At 36.4% G+C, this 23,630-nt stretch overlaps 1 protein-coding gene and 1 pseudogene across 2 annotated transcripts in view; one reads left to right on the top strand and one right to left on the bottom strand.

Annotated features, from left to right (window-relative positions):
• Positions 1-19,940, bottom strand: part of LOC141444107 (TWiK family of potassium channels protein 7) — a 37,654-nt gene extending 17,714 nt beyond the window's left edge. The window contains exons 1-2 of one of the 2 annotated variants that reach the window (XM_074109546.1): positions 19,835-19,940; positions 9,178-9,418 (exon numbers count right to left, since the gene is read on the bottom strand). In XM_074109546.1, coding sequence (XP_073965647.1) covers positions 9,178-9,330 — 153 coding nt within the window. In that variant the 5' untranslated portion in view covers positions 9,331-9,418; positions 19,835-19,940. Of the gene's footprint in view, positions 1-9,177; positions 9,419-13,669; positions 13,848-19,834 lie in introns of those variants that run through there. The other variant, XM_074109540.1, reaches the window with a different exon arrangement.
• On the top strand, positions 401-1,835 carry LOC141444096 (cAMP-dependent protein kinase catalytic subunit alpha pseudogene; annotated as a pseudogene).
• Positions 19,941-23,630: the final 3,690 nt, after the last annotated feature.

Below are 23,630 nucleotides of genomic sequence, written 5' to 3'. Positions count from 1 at the left end.
AACCTCGACATTGGCGGAATCATCGATAGTATCGATGGAGCTATACTTTCAAGAATTTAATTGAATTGAATTGATTTGAAATCAATTGAAACGCAATATATAGGAATGTAGGCTAAATAACTAAAATGACCCGTTAAAAATTGGAAGCACAGAAAAAACATAATGGCTAATGTGAATAAAACAATAATCACCTGTTGCCACGATTGTATGAGAATATATGTTGTAAACTTGTATTTATATGCTTAATTTATATTCACTTCACCAATTATGTTTTTGAAACCTCCACTTACTCGTCCATTTCAAAAGTTTGGTCATTTTGCATTATTTACAATAAAAATACTATAAAAAGTAGAAAACACTTTGCTGTGTAAACAGCTGCAAAGCTCGACGAAAAAACAAAAGAACAATTTTGAATGGCATGTGTCAGCAGCCTAGGTTTGTCAAAGAATTATTCACTCCGCTAAATTGACTCTTTTAATTCTGGAGTTACTTTTACGGATGATTTAGTATTTTTCAACTAACCAAACTGATTTCTGAAAAGAGTATTAATATTATGACTTCAGACGACCCAAAGCGGCGCGCGTACTCGCCGCGGCAGGGAGGGTACTCTCAGTCCAAGCAGGATCAGTACTCCCAATATCTTCGTAAGCTGCACCAGGACTTCATTGACTCTTGGAACGAGAGGGCCGACTCCAACGCGAAACCAAGTGACTTTGATAAAATAAAAGTCCTCGGTACCGGTGCATTTGGCATAGTCTACCTAGTAAAACATACCGCAACACAAAAATATTACGCCATGAAGTTGCTGGAAAAGGAGAAAATCGTCAAGTTGAAGCAGATTGAGCACAGTTTCTACGAAAAGAAAATACTTTGCGGCTTGAATTTTCCTTTCGTGGTTTACATGAAATATTTCTTTAAGGATAACGTGTATCTTTATTACGTACTTCCATTTATAGCGGGGGGTGAGATGTTTTCCCACTTGCGTAAAATGGGACGATTTGAAGAAACTTCATCGAAATTTTACGGCGCTCAAGTGATTCTAGCACTGGAATACCTGCATGCGTGCGATTTGGTTTATCGTGATTTAAAACCAGAGAATATCCTCATTGATAGAACTGGTTACATCAAAATTACGGATTTTGGATTTTGCAAGCTAATACGTGGAAGAACTTGGACGCTGTGCGGAACACCAGAGTACCTGGCTCCGGAGATCATCTTAAGCAAGGGTTACGGAATGTCAGTAGATTGGTGGTCGCTTGGAATTTTGCTCTACGAAATGAGCGCTGGACATCCACCATTTTACTCTTCAGATCCCATGAGGATTTATGAAAAGATTGTAGCTGGAAAATACAGGTGTCCTGCTCATTTTACACCGGAGCTTAAAGATTTGCTCGCGCATCTTCTTCAAGTGGACGTCACCAGACGGTATGGGAATCTCAAAGACGGGGTGCTGGACTTCAAGAACCACAAGTGGTTTAGAGAGCTCGACTGGGACAATATTCTGAACAGCAGAGTGCATCCTCCTTTTATCCCGAAGATCCGCTCACCGGGAGACACATCCAACTTCGAATCGTTTGATGAAGAAAAAATTAAAGAAAGCCCCGTTTGCTTGTTCGAAGACGAATTTCAGGAATTTTAATGGGCACTTCGCTATTACTTTTATGTGTAGATGATTAAGGTTGAAAAAACCACTTCTATAGTAGAATAAAATTTAATTTTAGTTTCTAAGAAATCTTTAAGTTTTACGTTCAATAGTATTTCTATTAAAATACTTTACACAATATCTTGAATATTCTGTAGTATACCTCTAATTTAGTTCAAAAACTTCGTCAATATCCGCTCTGAATAAGCAATATAATGTTATTTTCATAAAAACGCTATTTTATTTCTTTAATTCGTAAGCCAGGATGTTTATTCAAATAGTTTATGGCGAAGGAAACCTCGCGTCACTCTATCTGTGTAAATAAGAAAGCTGCTAGGAAATAGTAGCTGCGGCGTACAGTCACCAGCACCAATATCTGACACAACAAGCGTGCATAAATATCTGATACGACTCTATTTCTAGGGCCGGAAGGACGTGTCAGATATTTTTTTTGCACGCTCCGCTGTGGCCGATATTAATTCTGGTGACTGTACCATCATCCTTTCGATATTATTGCTGAACGTTTTGACACATTTAGTCTACTCTTTTAGAAGGATACATTTTATAAGTATGCATTGCATGCAACAAGGTTACTTACTGTCAGTTCAACAGTTTTTACGTGTATTTTACAAGCTTTTATTTAGTTTTACCTGTCCCGTTGTCTGTCTGTCTGCCTGTCTGTAGTCAAATCTTGCAAGTTAAATTCGACCAACTACCAATACTTAGTCGGATCGACTTGACATTTGGCATACTTATGTAAATTTCGTGACAGTATAATAATCTGGTAGTGACATCGTGGTAGTCCGGCCAGGATCGTCTCCGCAGGACGGAACTCTTCAACGGTTAATGGCATCGATTCTAAATTTGGTATGCAAATGTATGTATGTAAGTTTGGATGACAATGCGAATAAAGTCGACAAAAAGTACAGTCAGCTAAAGAAGCTTGCATTAAAAAGTCGTTATTTCAATGAGCTATTTTATCTTATATTTTCGTTCATTTTAAACTCAGGATTATGCACTTGAGGACATAATAGAATACAATGGCTTTGTTCGACAGGTGGCATGTTAACGAGATCGGGACATCTCAAAAAAATCCTACTTTAAATAATTTTATTTGTCAATAACATTATTAGCAATGTGTAACGCATGACGTTATGTCACCACAACACGACTCTGTGATGACCTAGGAATCAAATTGGTTGACTGTACGAAATACTCTTTTTTTATGACCAGGCTCGGCGCTGAAAAAGTAAGAATTGATTATTTTAACTCTGTCGTGGCCGTCACCTTTCATCTTGCACGCATTGGCAGCTAGACTAGAACGCCGCATTGCGCCTAACTACGAGTATAAACTTGATATAAATTCCCTCTTTCTCGAAGTTGAGACGAGTACCTACACAGATAACAAAAACACAGACACACACTTCAGTACCTACTTAAATACAGTTACGAAAAATAAAAGGGTGCTTTGCTCATTAACAGTTACACATAAAGTAATGTGTAATGTAATATACAGGAAAAGGTGCTTCAACTTTTGAGATAATTACCTTAAGATCGGGTTACTCAGTTCAGATGCCTTATTTTCTATTGCAATTGAACCACAATCGTTTACACCACTTCTTTTTCTCACACTGAAGGTAAAAGGAGACGGTGAATGCGATAGGTATTTATGTATAGTAACAGCGCATCTATACTTGGTTTGGATAGGTATTTAACTAAATGTAAACAAAACAATGTAAACTATCTAAACATTTACATTTCTGTATTGAAGTACACTAGTGTAGTTTGTATTAAGTACAATGATAGATGAGTAAAATGTTTCAAATCCTTGAATGTAGGTACCAAATCTGGCAGCTGAAGTTTGTTTACATTTAGTTAACCCTTTACCAGGCGAAGGGATATATTCCTACCACATCTTATATCGGTTACCGTAGTCAGGTTTTAACTCCAAACCTCCTACAAAATATTTAGTCGATCCCTAAAAATAGTATTTTATTATCTTCATTCACAACACGCTTCTAAATAGCGTAATATATCTTTGGCAGCCGTTTAGATTCACTTGAACTCTAATTTCAGTAAACTACGGAGAAATTGGAACACTTTCCTTAATTTCTATGAAACAGAAGTACATAGATCGAACAATTTTTTGATATTTTATAGATTTGAGTGTTGAAAGGTAATGTAATCTTAAACATTGCTAAATATTCATGCATTTTTGTGTATGAACAAAATTAGGATGTGGGTTGACATTATCCCATGGCCTTATTAGAGTTTAACTGCGCGGGAGCTATTCTTCCCATGGCTCGGTAAATTGTCTTGACGTGTCATAAAAACTCGCGTAAGTAATAAAACTGTTTTTGTGTTCAACCTAGAACGAATTCATATACCTAGCTGTAAAATCTCCTTTTAAAGACTTTCCCTGAAGAATAAGATGTGTTAGGAATATATCCCTTCGTCTGATCAAGAATATAATAAGACAAAATCGAGTATGACGGTTAATTACTTAGACAGGCGATGGGATAACCGTAACCCACATTTTTATTTCTGGTTTAAAGGAACATCTCCGACTTTCGTAAATACATTTTTAAAAGGCGTTAAATACGGTTGTAACAGTATATAAAGTACGTATGAAGACACGCTAGTTCTAAGGGGCCTGGTAAAGGGTTAAATACCTATCCAAACCAAGTATAATGTTTTCAATGTTAATTATAACCCTTGAGGTAGAGGCGATTTAGTGACCACATGAATTGGAAATTCAACCTTATTGTATTAATTATGAGTTACAATTTACATTAATTACAGTTGTAATTATTGAAAATACTACTGGCTTCAAAAAATATCCTTTGTCAGGTATGTATTCGATAGCTGCTATTGATTCTGTGGTAGTATGCTTCAATAAATGGGGCCTTATTAAGGGTTAACAGCGACAATAGTTATGTGTCACAAGGAGCAAAATGGTGTATTTACGGAGAGGCCGTACATTGAATCCAGAATGTAGCGAAGGATTCTACAATAGAATGCTGAGCGTAGCGAGGGATTCTAAAGTAGAAGTGTTAACGCCCAAGATGAAAATAATTTTGCTCCCGAGTGGCTCATATAACTTTTCACACCGAGCATTAAGAAACTTGAAAAAAAGAATTCTAAATATTATTAAAGAACAACCAGCATAGAAAATGGCGTGGCTTTACAATTATCAACTTCAAAAAATGGCATTTGCAACAAAACACTTAGAAAAGCCTTGAACAGAAAAGTTGAACGTTGCTCCCTCTCGTCAGGGAGGAAAAGTTACTTTTCTGAAGGAGAGGTGTGAAAAAAATATTGTAATTAATAGTAATTACGTTGAAGTACAGCGGCGGGATGAAAAGGTTAACCAATTTTTAAATAAATTCCTTTACACGTTGCAAGCACATGTTACCATAAGCATGTCACCTTTTTGAATGACATTATGACGGAATATATCATAGCACATACTGATAACACTGAGCAAGCAAAAACACTTCCACGACTGTACTTGTTCTATTTGAAGTATGTTGTATTTAAATGATTCTGGAGACGTGATCTGGACCAATCGTAACAAACTCAGGAAATTATAGACAACCGTTTGTAGCAGTAATTCGTGAGAATAATATCCTTTTGTTATTATTTTTTCAAACTAAAAAAGTGTGCTTAAGAGTAGGGCTCAGCTCAGTTAACACTGGATATTGTAGGTGCCGTGTCATCTGCACTAATATCTGCCTCCGCGGAGCGTGCAAAAATGCCTGCTCCATGAGAGCTAATTGACAGGCTAAATATCGCTAGATGGCGTTAGTATCGTGAGGTTTTTTTGATGCTACAGTCTTGCTTTGCTTCCAATGAGGGCTATCGCGTATGAAATCGCCGCTAGAGGCGCTAGTGTAGCGTGAGGTCTCCGAAATGTTAAATCGCATAGTTTTTGGGTGAGCTACGCGGGTTTATTTATAATTAGAATAATTTTGTGAATATTTTGCAATATCTGAAATTAATTATGGCAAATATGCGTTCCGGGGCAATGAATGTCTGTGTTTTGAGACAGTTTTGTCTATCAGAAACCTTTGTCCTCCCTTTTTTCCGAACAAAACGGGGATTATGCAACACTGTGGCATGCTCGATATTTTTATGGTACGGTTTTAAGGTGTATTAAATATGATTTTAATCTAAACTTTGTTTTCACGCCCGTAATAACAGACTTTGAAAGCCATACTTAAAAACCTCACGCAACAGTGTGCCATCTAGTGAGACAAAAAACGATAGCCCTCATTGGCTCATTTAGTTATTTATAATTACAAGCAAGACCGTGACGTCAAAAAACCTCACGAAACTAACGCCAAATAGCGATATTTCTTCTGTCAATTGGCCCTCATTCTACCGGCCCTGTGAATGGACTTATCAGATTTATTTTTATACTTGCTTTGTTGTGTTGTGTCAGATAATTAGTGACTGTACCTCCAAATTTGTACGGAACTCTCGATGCGCAAGTACGTCTCTCACTTGGCTTGTTTTTTGCGTATTCTTATACTTGTAACGTGCTTGCAACTAACAAAATATATTTTAAAATGTTATCAGTATTATGTAGGTAATTGATGCAAATCCAACATTCTTTCAGGGCTGAGTCAATGAGGGCTATCGTTTTGTGTCTCACTAGATGGTGCACTGTTGCGTGAGGTTTTTAAGTATGGCTTTCAAAGTCTGTTATTACGGGCGTGAAAACAAAGTTTAGATTAAAATCATATTTAATACACCTTAAAACCGTACCATAAAAATATCGAGCATGCCACAGTGTTGCATAGTCCCCGTTTTGTTCGGAAAAAAGGGAGGACAAAGGTTTCCGAAAGACAAAACTGTCTCAAAACACAGACACTCATTGCCCCGGAACGCATATTTGCCATAATTAATTTCAAAATATTCACAAAATTATTCTTGTTATAAATAAACCCGCGGGCTCACCCAAAAACTATGAGATTTGACATTTCGGAGACCTCACGCTACACTAGCGCCTCTAGTGGCGAATTCATACGCGATAGCCCTCATTGGATTGGGAATATTTCAATGGGTATTTAAAAAAAAAAAGACAAAAAACACATCGCACTAATTTCAAAGTAGGTGTAGGTAAGGTACTGTCAAGTATAAAAATATGAACTTATTCAAAGTTTCAAAAATAAATACAACCGACTCATATTCCGACGCAATAAGACCGCAGTAACATATTTTTGAGTGGTTCAAATATATACTTAGTTTTGCACTTGACTGTACCTAACTACCTACTAGAAATATCCACGAGGAAGTCGATTTCCAATGGGAAAATGTTGAATATAAAAAGCTCAATCACAATGGTCAAGCAAGCTCAATTCATACGCGATAGCCCTCATTGCGTCTTGAAACTGAAGGAAATTCGGTTTTAATTTTATATCCAAGCTTCGTTTTTTCACGCCCACTGCACGGAGTAACGACCCGGGAAGGATCACTGCCAATATTGTAAATTTATATTTTTGGTTATTTTGGCACGACAAACTTATCCTCCACAATTTTTAACCTACTTGATTTTATTTATTGTTTTTCAACGCTGGCATCCGTTGTTTTAACTTTATTTGTGTCATAAAATGTAAGAAGAGAACGGAACGCTACAAAGTTTTTGATTCTACCATTTGTTCGTGCAGTCAGCGACTAAAAGATGTATTTACTTTGCTCCTATAAAAGGTGGGAAGAAGGGAAGATTATTGTAGGTATTCTTGTTTTTGATTTATTAAGAGGAGTTTTTTGCAAAGACTGAAAAATAACAAACATTAGGTGTCGAGCAAAAAATTGACGTTAGGTATATTATAATATGTCGGCGGCCGATCGTAAAATCGGCCAGATCACGAAATTTCTAGGCATATCAGCGTGCCAAATTTGAAACGTCCAAATTGGTCAAAATTCGGGAAAAAATAAGGGAAAATAGTCGCATTCCACTCAGTCGATGTTTTGTACTCCACTCTACTATACAGGATTTCAATGTTGTTGGTTAATTTGAGGCCAAAGATATGTTTGCACTTTACTAAGTTGTCGCAACTCGGAGTCAGCTCGTGTTTGAGTTTGAACTTTTGTATAGAAATATAAAATTTTCAGAACGCATACGACGACAAGGTACTAAAGTGTAAAGATAAGATTTGTAGATATGTATTATCTTTGCCTTCGACGGCACAAAAGTTCACAAAACCTAGTATCGAGTCACTGACTTGAAAAAGTGCTATAAGAGATTATTTACAAGTTTTAACTAAAGCTCATCATCATTCAGCTCAAACAGTATTCACTTTTAAATGAAATAAGTAAAACAAAGCTTTTTAGACGGGCTTTAGATCTGATTAAAGCTTTCGCCGCGTCTGGTTCCATCTTCTAAATTGTCAAATATAAAAGGATGTCCCTATCAACAAATTGGCTAAAAGGTATTTAACTACTTACATACATTTCTACATTTTGACGTAAATTTCACTTTTGTAAAAACTTGGCTGCTATCATAGAAGAAGTTTCGTGTTTTCGGACTATAATAAGAATGTCATTAATTACGAGTTTGAAAATGTCAAGCTGTCTCTTGCTCTGTTCCGACGCGCCGTGAAAGATTGAGAAAGAAACGTGTCATAGATCCATACTAATATTACAAATGCGGAAGGGTGTATGTTTGTACGTTTGTATTTTTGTCCGTCTTTCACGTCGAAACGGAGCGACGGATCGACGTGATTTTTGGCATGAAGATAGTTTATGGGCCAGAGAGTGACAATAGCCTACTTTTCATCCCGGAAAAAGAACCGAAATCCACGCGGGCGAAGCCGCGGCCAAAAGCTAGTAATTTGTATAAATCAGGATAGTTACTAAGAAAATTACATTTGCGATTTAAGTCTTAGCACCCGACGACGTCATTATTATACGTTGGTGACGTCATAATATGTTTGTTTGTTACACTTTCACGCCCAAAGTACTCAACCGAACACGTGATGAGCCGAATTTGGTGTGGAGACAGTTTAAGACACTTATAAGGACATATGATGGTTTTTATCCCAGAAAATTATAAAATACAAGAAGTATAAACAAATTCTTCGCAAACGAAGTCGCAGGTAACAGCTATAATTCTAAAAATTTTAAAGACAATAAACATGATTGTGTGCTTGATTGTAACTTTCTGCTATATAGAAAGCTATAATATTCAGCGAATTATATAGGCCATATTTCATCCCCACGGGACTTACATCATGAAATTGCTCGCATCATTTAAGTCCGTCAGCTAGTACAGATCTATTGATTAAATGTGTTTCCATCGTATTTTGGCGCATAATATTCGTATTTATTTTGATTTCTCAATTACTTTCATCAGTAAGAAAGCAAGATAAATATACGAACTTCAAATTATTCACTACATCTGTAATTTAATGGAAAAAAAGAGTGATACCCATGCATATTTTGACGTTTATGAGTGTGGCGGTTCATCATCATCTCATCGTGATTAATGATTATGAGTGCGACGGTAAGTACAGTTTCTTCTCTCTTACCAATCCCCCTCCAGCAGTATACAGCATAAGCGCCACAAGCAAGCCGACATGGGACATCGCAGATCTCGGACAGAAGCGACTCCATGGCGAGGGCTTGGGAATGCCCATAAGAGATTCCGTCTCCCATGTCACGCCGTTCACGCCTTTGCACATTGTGTTTGTGTCACGTAGTCCTCATTTGCACTTGCACTAGCATGTTTTAATGTCATTGACGTCCGAGTAAAGAATACGCTGAGATCATCTGAAAAAAATAGCCCGTATTATTGGTTGTTCGAAATAAGCACTGCTGTAGTATTGGAAGTAGAGCATAATATACTTTAAAATTGACCTACTATAAGACACGTCTGAGACATGTATGTATAGTAAGGCCTGCAGACCAGATACGAGTAGCACAGTGGACCACATAAGAGAGTGGATGAAGTGGAAAGGTGACAGACATTTAAAAATCTGTCGACGCACTTTTGTTAAGAAAGTAATGAGAAAGACTGTCACCCTGAGCCCGAGAATAGGAATTAGAATCAGAATAAGAAACATTTATTTCATAACTAACATAATCAATTAGGAAGTAACAAATATTCCAATAACTATCTAAGTACGTTTGTTATGAAAAAGGAATCCATTCAGCATTTGTCAGGTCACGGAAGGTGACTCGACGCTGATATTAAGTATGTGGATCCTAGTTGGCATGCGATACAGAACTGCCCGAAGTTAAAAGAAAACTCACAGATAGAAATTCTTAGGAAAAAAAAATGTAAAACGCTAAAATATATCCAAAAAAAGTTCTTGGATGGAGACCGAGAATAGGCGAGCGCAACGTAGGACGTCCACCAACGAGATGGACGCATGACCTAGTTAAAGCCGTGGGTTCGTGGTGGATGCAGGCCGCTTCGGAGGTACATTATATGGATGGAGAGGCTGATATATGATGATGATAAATATCTATCTAATATGTTTGGTATATGAGACAGGGTTCATTTTCTTCAAGTGAGTCGAGCACTTTGTTGATGAATGAACACTAAAACAATGTCGCCAAGTGGTAAATAAGTAAAACATTGGTAGGTAAGACCTAAACTTCGTCAACAAATTCAACATCGATCACAGTTTTCCCGGAATTTATTAGATTAAGTCTCTACTATTCGTACAGAGCGGACGTTTCTGTTTGTAGTAAAAGTCCAGCAAATGATGTTAGGAGTTGGTTACAAATAAAGTTAGGGTGTGTAGCGCTGAAAGTTTTTAATTAAATCCATAAATTTTAAGCCGACTCTCAACATTTTAAGGTCCACTCAGAAAAAGTTTCAGAAATGTAGGCAAAATTTATGGCTTAGGTACATTGCTTTAAACGTTGTCCCACTGGTGGCAACGTACGGACAGAATTTAGCTGAACAAACTAGACTACAACAAATAAAGTGTGAGTGCGCTTCTATTGTAAAATCTACTAATCACACTACTTGAAATCCACATCCGACCCAGGCCCCGAAATGTGATTCCCCAAAGCATAGATGATGTAAAAAAAAACCTTCAATGTTTAACTTAAGTCGAACAGATCCTTTTATGTGATCGCCTTGGGCACGTATGATAATGCATGGTTGCGTTCCATCTGTTAAAAACTTTAGTTATATCTCTTGTATTTTATCTTTCACTCTTTCTAACCACCCTTACTCGTACTGTACGTACCGTACATCATAGCGTACCGTGCCGTACTCTCCATCATAATTACGGTATTATTTAACACTGTTTCAAATAAATTTTCCCGCGCGGCAATTCATAAATCGCCGGTAGCCATTTATTTCTCATAAGCGATTTTACGGCCAACCTTTTAAGGTTATTCATGACTGTTAATTACGAAATTGGATAAGCGTTTGCACTAGTGTCCCAATCAGTTTAAAAGCGATAAATCAGTTCACGAGCGTGTTCGTAATAAAAAGTTTAATAATTTTATCGGACAGTGGCGTAGGCTGGCTTTGTGGGAAGTCGGTGGACGTGCGTGCTGCTCGTTACTACTCACATCACGCGCTGCGGCAACTTTTTTCATTACCCCTTGATGTAGGTTTTATTTTTTATTTACAAGCAAATCTAGCGTCTAGCTAGCACAGATTTAACTCTGTAATATGGTGGAAACTGTGGGCAAACTTCAAGTAGATCGTAGAAGTAGATAGAAGTAGCTTCTTTGAGACTAGAGGAACAATACAACGATTTAAAAAAGCCGAGTTAGCTTACTGGTTTGACCAGGTCTATATAAATTCCGTAAATTAATAATCCTAATTGAAAATGGCATAACTTTATTTCGCATAAATATTAATTCGCATAACTGAAAACGCATAATGTAAATGCGCATAATGTGGATTGGCTTAACAATAAGTTTAATTAGCATAAAATTACTTTGCATAAGTATATAAGAGTATACTTAAACATAAAATGATAATTTTTATGAAATTGTAAATTTTATTTATCAAATAATATATAAAGTGTTACAATAAGTGATAAATTATTACTAAAAGTAAAATGATTATTGTTTTATTTATTCAATTCAATTAGATCTCAGAAGTGAACTACTATGTGAAAATATCTATTATTATTCTCTTCTGAAGTCGATTTTACCCAGAACAAGCTAATTCACTCGTTTGATAAAATCATGCGTATTAATTTTAAGATATAGTTAATACTGTTATGCATATTTCAATTATGCGGATTCATTATTATGCTAAATAAGTGTTATGCTTCTTTATAATTATGCAAGTTCGAACAATTATTTTATGCCAAATCTTTTATGCGAATTCATATTAGGACAATTAATGTTATGCGAAATAAGGGGCACCCGGTTTGACCTATTAGTCTCTCAAGCAAAAGATCATTAATTCCAGCCCGGGCTTTAATTGAACCTCTATTTTTTTCGGAATTTATGTGCGAAATAACACCTGTAACATGTCGAGCTAAAATCGATTTAAGACGTGAGTTATCGAGGTTTATTTCGCTATACATTTGTTATTTTACAATTAACTTTTCATTAAAGACACATGGTTTGACAAAACCCACAATACAACTGTAAAACAATTTTATAGTGTATGAGAAGTTCCGTATCCTCATTGGGCTCGCTTGAGAACTACTGCCCAAGCCCTCTCATTGTGAGAGAGAACCTGCGCCCAGCTGTGGGACGTAGATGTGGCAATTTAAAATGTATAAAAAATATATGTAAGTATTCTTTGTCTATACCTTCGTATGTCCACAAGGTGAACTAAGGAACTCTTGTGACTCTTGGAGAAAAGTCTTTATCCAGCAGTAGTATCTTTGGGCTAGTAATAATGACAATGAAGTATTGATTAAATCTTTTGTATCTGACCTCGATAAGACTAAAAATAAATAATACTGAGCAACTATTCATCCAGTTAGAACAGCTCTGTAGTGTTTTCTATCACACGCGGCACTTAAATATCAATTGAAATAATACTCTGCAGCAGTGTTGCTACTCTTTCAATTGGGTTTATCTTGTTAGTTCAGTTAAATATGTTACTAGTATGCATGTATTAAATGAAATTTTAGTTCTCTGGTTCATTTCATGGACAATATTAGGTAATTTTTTTAATGCAGGCTGATGAAAATACTAACAGAACCTAAACAATTTCTAATCTCAATAAGTATGTCTCAGAAATTACAATTTACATACATAATAAAGATTTTATAACAAACTAGAATTACTTATTCCACATTCATGGAAAACTGATAATCTAAATTGGTCTAAAACCGTATGCATATTTACAAGTGACCTGATTTCAAATTTAAAGTGTCATGCGGCAAACTAGATAAATAAATAATCTGCAATGGCGAAGACTTATGTAACACATACACAAAGGAGACTCTGACCTCTAAGTCTGGACAGCCGAAAAATTCTTATGGCAAGTTTCCAGACGAACTGTAATTAGGCCTTCTATGCTTACGAGGAAAATGATTCAAGCATTTATAGTTACAAAAAGGAAATAATACGGAGGGTAAATGTTTCATACATTATTAGGGGTATAGTAAGTAAGTAACAACGTGATGGGTGACGCAACAAGAGATCGTTATCCCATAGAATTAATTAACTTAGGTAGTATTTATAGCAATTAAGACAAAATTCTAAAGAATAAAGTAAGTACTTCCTAATCATTTTAATGCCTGTTTTTTCGTATACCAACTCAACACGTAAGCGTTTGCCGCAAGCTATCAAATACATAGTATCGTAGAAGTATATCTTAAAAGAAGCGCTTCCATGTATTCATCGATACGTTATAAAAATCAATAAAAACTATGCAGTTCCTGTGCAATTATGCCAATTTCGTATTATTGTCTGATGTAGAAATGAAAAACAAAATTCATAATTTTATTGTAAGAAAACAATCAATACAACAATTTAAGTTAAATAAATCGTCAGCAAAATTAAATTCAAACTTACTTAAGTCGAGTCGTTTAAATCTTATAGAGAAGCGTGTTCTTTAAAAGATAGTCTAATAAATCTCACCTCAACTTTTCCAAAATGTTTTCAAATTATTTCCGCAATCCACTTTTTAAAATAGCACAAGAAAACAAAGCCACTAATTTATCGCTTAATTACTGAGCTTTCCTTAGAATTTCACTTTATCCCACGAGTGAGTCGAAAAGTTGGCGCGGCGTCAGGCGAGGAACATGCATCGACCTCTGTGGTTCGCAAACAACTGAAACTGATTACAGCCAGCTTTTGCTGAAAAGTTGCTGTTTACGGATGACTCAACTGCACGTAGTACTGTACTCGTAATGATAAGAGAGCTTTTTAAGTGCAAAGGGATTCGTGAATTTTTATTGTCAAATTGAATTTCTGTTAGGTTCGTGAACTTGTGGAAGGTAAAATTCGAAGTAAACAAGGAAATTCTTTCACCACTTGTAAGTAGCAGAATTATAATATAATTCCTATTTTCCAAGTAATATCCTAACTAATATCAATGCCAAATTATTTATGTTTGTCTGTTTCCTCTTCACGCTTAAACCACACAACCGATATGAACAAAATTTGTTACGAATATGGTTTGAGACCCTGGGAACCTGGGAAGGATACCTATAAATAGTTTTTATCCCGGAAAATTGCATAAATCCCGCCAGATAGCGATAAATTAATTTTGTAGAAACGGAGTCGCAGGAAAAGCTGGTTTGGTAAAACATGCGAAAGTTTGTGAATGTACGTGTATGTGTGTGTTTGTTACTCTTCACGCTATAACAACTAAACGGATTTGAATTAAATTTCATATTTTGACAGCTGGATATCTGGAACGACACAGCTACTCTTTACCCCAATATTTCTATGGGATTGCAAAAATTACGTCTAGGTAACGTACACGCATAAGTTACAATATTGTCTGTATCACGGAGTATACTATTGCTCTACACTGTTTATTATGTAGTGTACAATAAAGAGTCATTGTATTGTATAAGACTACTGTTTTTAAAATCAGTTGTGTTAGTAAACGTCGATCATTTGTCATTTATTGTAATTTTAAATAGGTATTCAAACCTCGTAATTACTTTATGAATATGAATAGCGCATGCAGAAACCGAAGTAATTGCCTGGAAGAATCCCACAGGGTCCTAAGAACAAAGATGGTTTACCTACTATGAGTAAATAATCTTTTGATCATATTTTATTTAGTCTTTAAGGTTGTAATAACTCAAATAGAGAATTTCTGGAATATTCGGCATCTCGCTTCTTCTATAGTGAAAAAATATTACAAATGAAAAATCAAACCGATTATACCTAAGTAGATATATTAAACTGTTACACACAATGATTGACGTGCCTGCTTGTGACTTGATGTTTTAACTCCTGACACAAATAGAGGTGTTATTATAAGTTTGATACCTACCAATGTCTGTCTGTCCATCTATGGCATCGTAGGTCTCAAACGGATCAACCAATTTCGGTGCGTTTTTTTTTATGTGAAAGCGAGTTTTCTTCTGGTCGTTCTTAGCTAAGTATGTTTCATTAAAATCAGCTCAGCCGTTTTTGAGATATTGAACTTTAAAGGACAATGTTGGGGGATTTTGTACTTCTTTAAGTTAGGTTAGGATAAGTATTGTTTCTTAAAACTAAACTTTGTCAAACAATTTAAAAACTGAATGGTCTAAGTATTAGTTTAATTTAGTTATAAAAGATGTTGGAACTGAGGACATAATTGAGCGTGGGGGTGTCCGGGGATGTCAAAGTGATTAATAACTCATTAGAAATAAATTAACGCTAACCAGCGACAAATCTTTGATGAGAGATGAAAATGTTCCTGGAACTTTATTTCTCCACTTCCCATTGAACAATTTTTTTACTTCGTTTAAGAGTCACCTAAAAACCTGCACAAGTTTAAACTACGACTAAATCTATACTTTAATATAAAAGAAAAACAAACAAGTGCAAGTCGATCTTGCGTAGAGAGCGCTCCGTGCGAAAAATTATAACTTAGGTATATTTTTTAATTGTGCCTCTAATATACATTTTATACCTACCTAATTCATGTAGCCTAACCTTTATAAACTTTACCTATAGTAACTATGCCAATAAGTAGAGGACTATTTTTTGACCCAGTGGTTTTGGAGAAAAGGGAAGGGGAATAACATATAAGTATATACGGCAACTGGATGAAATTGGCCAAAATACTGCATAGTTTCCGTGAGATAGTGATCGAAGTCGCGGGCAAAAATTATTACGCAAAATTTACAGTAGATAAATTATTTATTTCAAAGACAGCATTAACGTTTTGCGTTTATTTTCTTGCCTTTTTACAACGGATGTTAAGAAATGTCAAAGCAAGGAACGCAACGTCAAAGAATAGAGAAACGTCTGAATTTTACGTGATCAAAATTGTGCTTTAAACAGATCTTGCGACACCATTCCTCTCCGATGTTCACGCAAATGAAAGACCACGCTAACACTTCTCGTGCGCGAAAACATTAACAGTTACGTGACCCGTTTAGTACTTTAAGTGCCATTTATTCAAACATATACATTCGAAGGATAAATTACTTATTCGTTAAAATAAATTAATGCCTACGAGCACGGAAAATCCCTAGTGATGCATTAATATCACTGATACAAAAAATATTCAGACCGTATGTCTTATGTATTTGCAGATGGTAGGACCTTGTGCAAGGTCCGCCCGGATTGCTACCACCATCTTGCTCGCTAATCCTGCCGTGAAGCAGCAGTGCTTGCACTGTTGTGTTTTGGCGTGGAGTGTAAGACAGCCGGTGAAATTACTGGCACTTGAGGTATCCCATCTTAGGCCTCTAGGTTGGCAACGCATCTGCAATCCACCTGGTGTTGCATGTGTCTATGGGCGGTGGTGATCTCTTACTATCAGGAGACGCACTTGCTCGTTTACCATCCAGTCGATTAAATAAAAAAATCTTTTTTGTAATTCAAAATGGTTTTTATTTGGGTAATTTACTAACTAATTTGATAAACTTACCCGGTTTACCTACGCAAAATTAAATCACTTAGGTATCCCAGGTTGATACCTACCAAGTAACCAACTTATAGGGTATCGTTTCTAAGCAGTGTAATTAGTGAGATTAGAGCTATTTTGTTCCACTCTTAAGTTTTTTCGACGTGTTAGATGAGAGAACAATAATAATAATGTGTGTGTGGGGGGGCAGGTGTGTGGGTGGGGTGTGTGTGTTTGTGTGTGTGTGTGTGTGTGTGTGTGGGTGTGAGTGTAGGTGTGAGTGTGTTTGTGATGTGAAGTGGAACTTGGCGGTATCCCGGCACAATTCGTGTCTGGTTTCTGATTCTGTTGCCGTTGTACACTACTTAATTATTTTAAAATTTAACTCAATTTGAAATCTCAACATAAATAATATATTTAAGGTAAAATTTAAAAGAATTAAATATGATTTTTATGTTGAAAAAATGACTTGCCGAGTTTTGCTGTGCCTTCTTCTTAGCAACGATGGTCTTTCCGAAAGTGCTGGTTGTATAAAAAAACGTAGAGACAAAAACGACTTACAAGAGTGTGGTAATCTTTATAACAGACTTTAAAAAAGAAGGTCCTCTATTGTCTACGATGATTTTATTACATTTGACAGATTGAAGCTATTAATATCGCCCTAATCGTTATACCTATGAAACTAGGCTAAGCTAAGCTTAATATTAGGATATTATCGCCCATAATATTCTGCTCCGTATTCTAAAGCTTATTAAGAGGGTGATTAAACGTTCTGAAAAGCATTTGACATTTGGATAGGTTACTTCACATTATCCGGTTAGACGACCCTGAAAATTAGGATCCAACCGCTTCGTTTTCTTCAACTAGTGTGACAAAGACAGATGATCAACTTTCAATCGTAATAACGCTAAGTTATGGGTTATGGATAGTGGTAATTTTGATACTAGGTCTGTCAACGTTCCAGTAACTTTATTAGTTTTTTTATATATTTAAGATAGAATAACACTAAATAATGTCCAAACTTAATTCTAATCTATTACTACATTAAGAAAAACATTAAATTAAATAAAACTATCCTAAACTTAAAATGCTTACGTTAAATAAAAATAAAACGTAAAACTAAAACAAATTACTTAAAGAATACCCCTTAGGCAAGGTCCCGAAGATGCTGGCAGCGTTTTCTCTTTGAATAGCCAAGCTAATTCTCTATCCGAGGAACCTGCCGACGGTGCCCTGTGACGTATCATAACCTTTTCCAAATTTCTTTAAAAAGTGTTAAGGGGATGTCATGCCCCCAATGACCATCGACCTGAATTCTTTAGTTTTCTAATTATGTTTGTAGCTTATTATATCAACAACGGCTTTAAGCAATATAGTATCCCATATTTACTGCAAAGTTCATTGTTTTCGAGATATTTGGCATCAAAGTTGAACAATTTTAGACCAAAAAACTGGTTTTATGCCCATAACTTTTGTGTTAATTAGTTTCAAATAAAAAACCTCGACCAGTTTCTAGAGACGTCAAAGACAAACCCAAATATGTAGATTTCGTATATGTTAGATCTTTCACGTCAAAAAATGTTTTTTTTTTTCAGACAATGTTTAAAAGAAATATACAAAATTAAGATTTTTTTTTTCAAAATCCGGTAGACTAAAATGGAGATAAAAGATTGGAGAACCGATAACCGTTTGACTTATAATTCTATCTGTAGTGCAAAAGTAGGAGATACGATTCAAAACTTTTCAAAAATCGATGAAAACCTCGGGTAGCCCCTTAAAGCGTTAGGACCCCAAGGTATCACCTAAGTATAACAAATGTTGTTCAGCAATTTCAACTGTGAAGCCGCGTGAAAAGGTTAGTACTTGTCTCGAAAATAATCATTAGGTGAAGTAGAAATACTAATTTTAAACTACTTATTTTAATTTTATTTTGTACATAGTTTATAAGCTAATTTTTTTATCACGTTTTGGTCTGAGAATAAGGGCTTTTATTATTATTATTATTATTTATGAAGAAGAAATTACACAAATTATCTTATAAGAAGCAATTAGGTACTACACACAAACATTTTTCTTGCCTAGGGGTAAACTTTAACAGCCTTATTCATAAAAAAAACCTTAATTTTATTGAGGTTTGATCACTCTGTTACTTAGCAGACTGATTAAGCTTGTTAGACGGTTGTCAAGAAGTATACATGATTCATAAACGCTTGCTAGCAGTCTGCTAGTTGTTGAGCTGCTGATAGACGGATTAGACGCGTTATGTTGGTCATCTTCACAAATCAAAGACAAAAAATGGCCTCATCGATAGTTAAAAAAAAAATTACAGCAGCGACAGCAAATTACCCAAAATAAAAAGCGAGATGTTTGTTTTCCCGCCATTTCCGATCCGCATGTTTATGTTGTACCTGAGTCCAAAAAGCCGTAATTATGTTAATCATCCTAATTTTTTTTTTCATATTTATTGTTAGTAGTTAAAGTAGCAGTAATAAATACCTAATTTAGAGGATTTTTAAATACAAATTCCTGAAAATAAATTTTCCTGGCTTTTTTTTAATCTTTGCATAACCCTCCCTTCACTAAAAATATCTTCGGTATGGTTTTTGCTCTTGTCAAAGTCAGCTGTTCAAACTTGTGGCGGCCATTTTGTGACTTAGCAGGGAGATAAAGGAGGGTCTACTGTCCTCTATTAACTTTAGCAGAGCCTTGATCGACTGATTAGCGCTAACAGACGTTTATGAATCATGTTTTTTAGCATCGGGCCTTCAAGGAGGCTTCAAGGAGGCTCTAACTTTTTATGAATAAGGCTGTTAGTACTTGCCTAACTTGTTTTAGTTTTTATTTTATGTAAGTATTTTAAGTTTAGGATAGTTTTATTTCATTTAATGTTTTTCTTATTGTAGTAGATTAGAACAAAAAGCACCTAATTAAATATAGATATATTTAATTAAGTACTTTGAGCCGTACCTTTCACATCCCTAGTAATGTAAAGTCATTCATTATCTTTATCATCATCAACCAGGCACAAAATAAGGTTATCCCATTGCGAACCCCACAAAATATAAACTCTCATTATTAGGTACTTACTTTCAGAAGGCTACAATAAAAACTAATTTGGGTTCATTACAAATAGCGTTTCAGGGTCCAATGTTAACATTAGTAGCAGAAAGCAATAAAAATGAATATGTTCGAGATGTTAAATGATATTGTAACGGATAACTCACGTCTTAAACCGAGTTTAGCTCGACATGTTTCGGGCTATTTGGTAGCCCTTCTTCTCAGGAGCACGCGACTCGGCGGCTGCCGCAACACGCACACTACGCAACGCACCACCGCTCTGCTCGCGCAACTGCCCGACGAAACTAACACCGGCGCACAACTACCCGCATTTTTATTGTCAATGTCCAATGTAGGGTAGCAAACAACACTAACAACATCGCTCCGTAAAGGCACGTTCACACCAACCGATGATGCAGCACGAGTATTTAAAACGGTTTTCCTTCTCGGGGGTACTGACCAACCGCAATCCCGGTTAAAATTCGGATGACGACTAATCTCAATGGCTTCACGCACTTTCCGCGGAATGAAAAACTTTTCTCTCGCAAGTACAGACACCTTATCCAACCTGATGTAATGCGTCAAATCCGAGTCCATTGAATGCTCGGCCACAGCAGAGCCCCTGCGCCCTGTTTCCTCATACTACGTATGTGCTTCGATATCCTAGTAGACACGTTACGACCAGTCTCCCGATATAGCTCTTGCCACACGAACACGGAATCATGTATACCCCGGGACCACTGCCCCCCCCCCCCGATTTTCATTCCTGGATGGTTGTAGTCGTCATCCGAATTTTAACCGGGATTGCGGATGGTCGGTACCCCCGAGTTGGAAAACAGTGTTAAATACTCGTGCTGCGTCATCGGTTAGTGTGAACGTGCCTTTACGGAACGATGTTGTTAGTCTTGTGTGCTACCCTACATAAGACATTGACAATAAAAATGATAAAAATGCGGGTAGTTGTGCGCCGGTGTTCGTTTCGCCGGGCAGTCGCGCGAGCAGAGCGGTGGCGCGTAGTGTGCGTGTTGCGGCAGCCGCCGAGACGCGTGCTCCTGAGAAGAAGGGCTATGAAATAGCCCGAAACATGTCGAGCTAAACTCTGTTTAAGACGCGAGTTATCCGTTACAATATCATTTAATATGAGTGAGTCTCACGGTAGTTTCATGTTCAAAATGTTCGAGATGACTCAATGAAAACACATACGCGTCTGACAATGTAGGTGTCTCGTACATGTAATTGCGGAGTAGAAAGTTTGTGTTTCATTGATAATGGACAAGGACCATATAACTACACAAAGTAATATTTTACTAAATACTGGTAGGTTCCTATTTGTCATTTTCGAATAGTACCTGCAATACAATATAATACAATACAATACCTATAACTGGTTATAATAGGTAGGTAGGTAGGTAGATATAATACATAAGTATCTAATTATTTCTTATACAAGTTTTTTTCAATTTTGCAAGCAACATAATTTGCCCAGCCTTGACCATTGATTTTCAATGTCAACTGAACATCGGGGCAATGACCCATCTGTCCTCGAAAACTAAATTAAAATGCCAGTAAATATGACAATCGCAATTATCAGCGTGCATCTCGAATGAATTGGCGGATAAAATCAAAATAAAAAGACTGCCTCTTACTTATCGGGAGTTCCTCGTTTTACGGTTTCCTGTTATTCGAGGTTTTTTGGTTGTAATTACTGCACCTACCTGTACATACAATGACGCTTTAATAATTAATTGTCTGTACTTCGTAATAATCAGAAACTAAAATACAGAATTAGTAACAGTCAAATACATGGTAAGTAGTAGTCTTTTATTGGTGGGTGCTTGCCCAATACATTTGTCTACTTCGTCGCATCGGCATGGCATCTCCGAGGATCCCCTGGAAAATAATTAAGATACGCCTTATAAGCCTTTTAAAGCACAATGTTAGTAGACGTCACAAGCAACCGATGAACTAGGAGCTTTCTCGGACAACGAATAAGCTTAGCTATTCAAAGAGAGAACACTGCCAATATCTTGTAGACCTAGCCGGGACCTAGCCTATGTAATTTATATAGTAGTTTTAGATATCTATTTCTATCGAAATATATATTTACGATTATGAGCACCTCGGGCACAAAATCACAAGTTTTCTTCAAGACGTGCATTAGTGACCTTATACTTCTTACGTAACACCTTTCTACAACAAATTAATCAAAATCAACGATTAAACAAAATTGCTAGTATTTTGTGCTAGGTAGGAAATCAATAGGCAACACGCACTAAGCATGCAATCAAATTCTCGAAGTCATGCAAGATTTTTTTCTTCGTAAAGTTTACGAGTAAGTATGTTGGCTGAGGATATAGAGGCTGTAGATCACTGGTTCCGAAACTGTTGGTAAATACAATGCTTTGAGGGGTAGAGCAAGGTACAAACATACACAGTGACACAGTATTCAAAAAACTGGCCAAGAGCGTGTCGGACATGCCCGAAATAGGGTTTCTTAGCCATTACGAAAAAAAAAAAAATTTTTTTATTGTAGTACCATTTTGTCGGCATAGTTGGTAACTTATATATTCGTGCAAAATTACAGCTTAATTTCTAGCATTGATTGTGTGAAAAGCTTTATTGTAGGATTTAAGAGTATAACAAAAATTCGCATTCTGATAAATAACTTCAATAGATACGTTTTTATTATATTATATTAGATGAATTTAAATATCCGTACACAGAACAATACTGTTTATATCGTTGGGGCATATTAAGGTACAGTCGGCCCATGAAAATGATAAGCAACTTAAAACCATGTCACATTGACAACCTATTTCATCACGCGTACCACTCTGCCATGATCTGGTTTAATTTGACAAAGTACTAAAGTGCTCAACATTTTCATGGGCGGACTGTACGTAATAAATGCGCGTGAGTCCGTACCAAAGACTACAGTATATATAGGGGTCCGTACGGAACCGCGGAGCACTCGCGACTGATGGTTGCCGAGGTATACTAAGAATTCATAGCGCGTAGGTATAACTCGCGTTTCGGCCGGTTAAATGAAGAGAAGACGGTGTAGGTACTGCTCCTTTTTTGTACTGTGTCAGTGACTACAAAAGGGATGGAAGACGTAACAAATTAATCTTTAATGTTTTTTTTTAACTCACACCGTCTATTTTACATTTGGTACAGTCACCAGCATTAATATCTGCCACAGCGGAGCGTGCAAAAACATCTGACACGTCCTTCCGGCCCTAGAAATAGAGTCGTATCAGATATTTATGCACGTTTGTTGTGTCAGATATTGGTGCTGGTGACTGTATAGCTTATGGCCTTTTGTCTATACAGATCAGAGTAATAGCTGCCACACAGAATCTAAAATGAGGATGATCAAACCGTGACGCTCCTCTCACAATGAGAGGGCATAGTGCGGATTGGTAGTTACGCACACATTATTGAATTGTTTTGTAGGAGTGTGCAAATTTCCTTAAAATGTTTTCCTTTATCGTAAAGGTCGTAGTAAATTTCAAATGTAATTTTCCAACCCCCGATTCTCTGTTTGAGAGACCTTAAGTCAGAGCTCTAGACGACTTCAGTTAAATATAAGAGTCAAATAAGATTGACCCCGCCATCGCCAAATACCTCTTTCCATGGATATTATTAACGGTCTTTTATACTCGTACCTTTCAGTATTCCTGAATAAATCACGAAAATGTTGAGCTAGCGCTATAACGATTCATTAAGTAGGTACCTATTGACTAAGTTTACGTCTTCCTTTTTCTGTTGTTTTTATCTCTTTCGGACCACCTAATTAGAAAGCAACGCACATAGGGACAAAGTGTGTCTCGGTCACCAATTCTAAGTAGTGGACATCTTGGCCTCACCAGCCTTGTCCTAAAACTTCACACACAAAACTCGGTCATCCCGTTGACAGAGTTGTGGTCGGTTTCTGAAAAATCAAATAAAGATGTTTTAAAC

Source organism: Choristoneura fumiferana, chromosome 2 (assembly GCF_025370935.1).
Source record: "Choristoneura fumiferana chromosome 2, NRCan_CFum_1, whole genome shotgun sequence".
NCBI lineage: Eukaryota > Metazoa > Arthropoda > Insecta > Lepidoptera > Tortricidae > Choristoneura > Choristoneura fumiferana.
The sequence above is the reverse complement of the archived record's forward strand: the minus strand, read 5'-3'. Positions and strand labels throughout refer to the sequence as shown.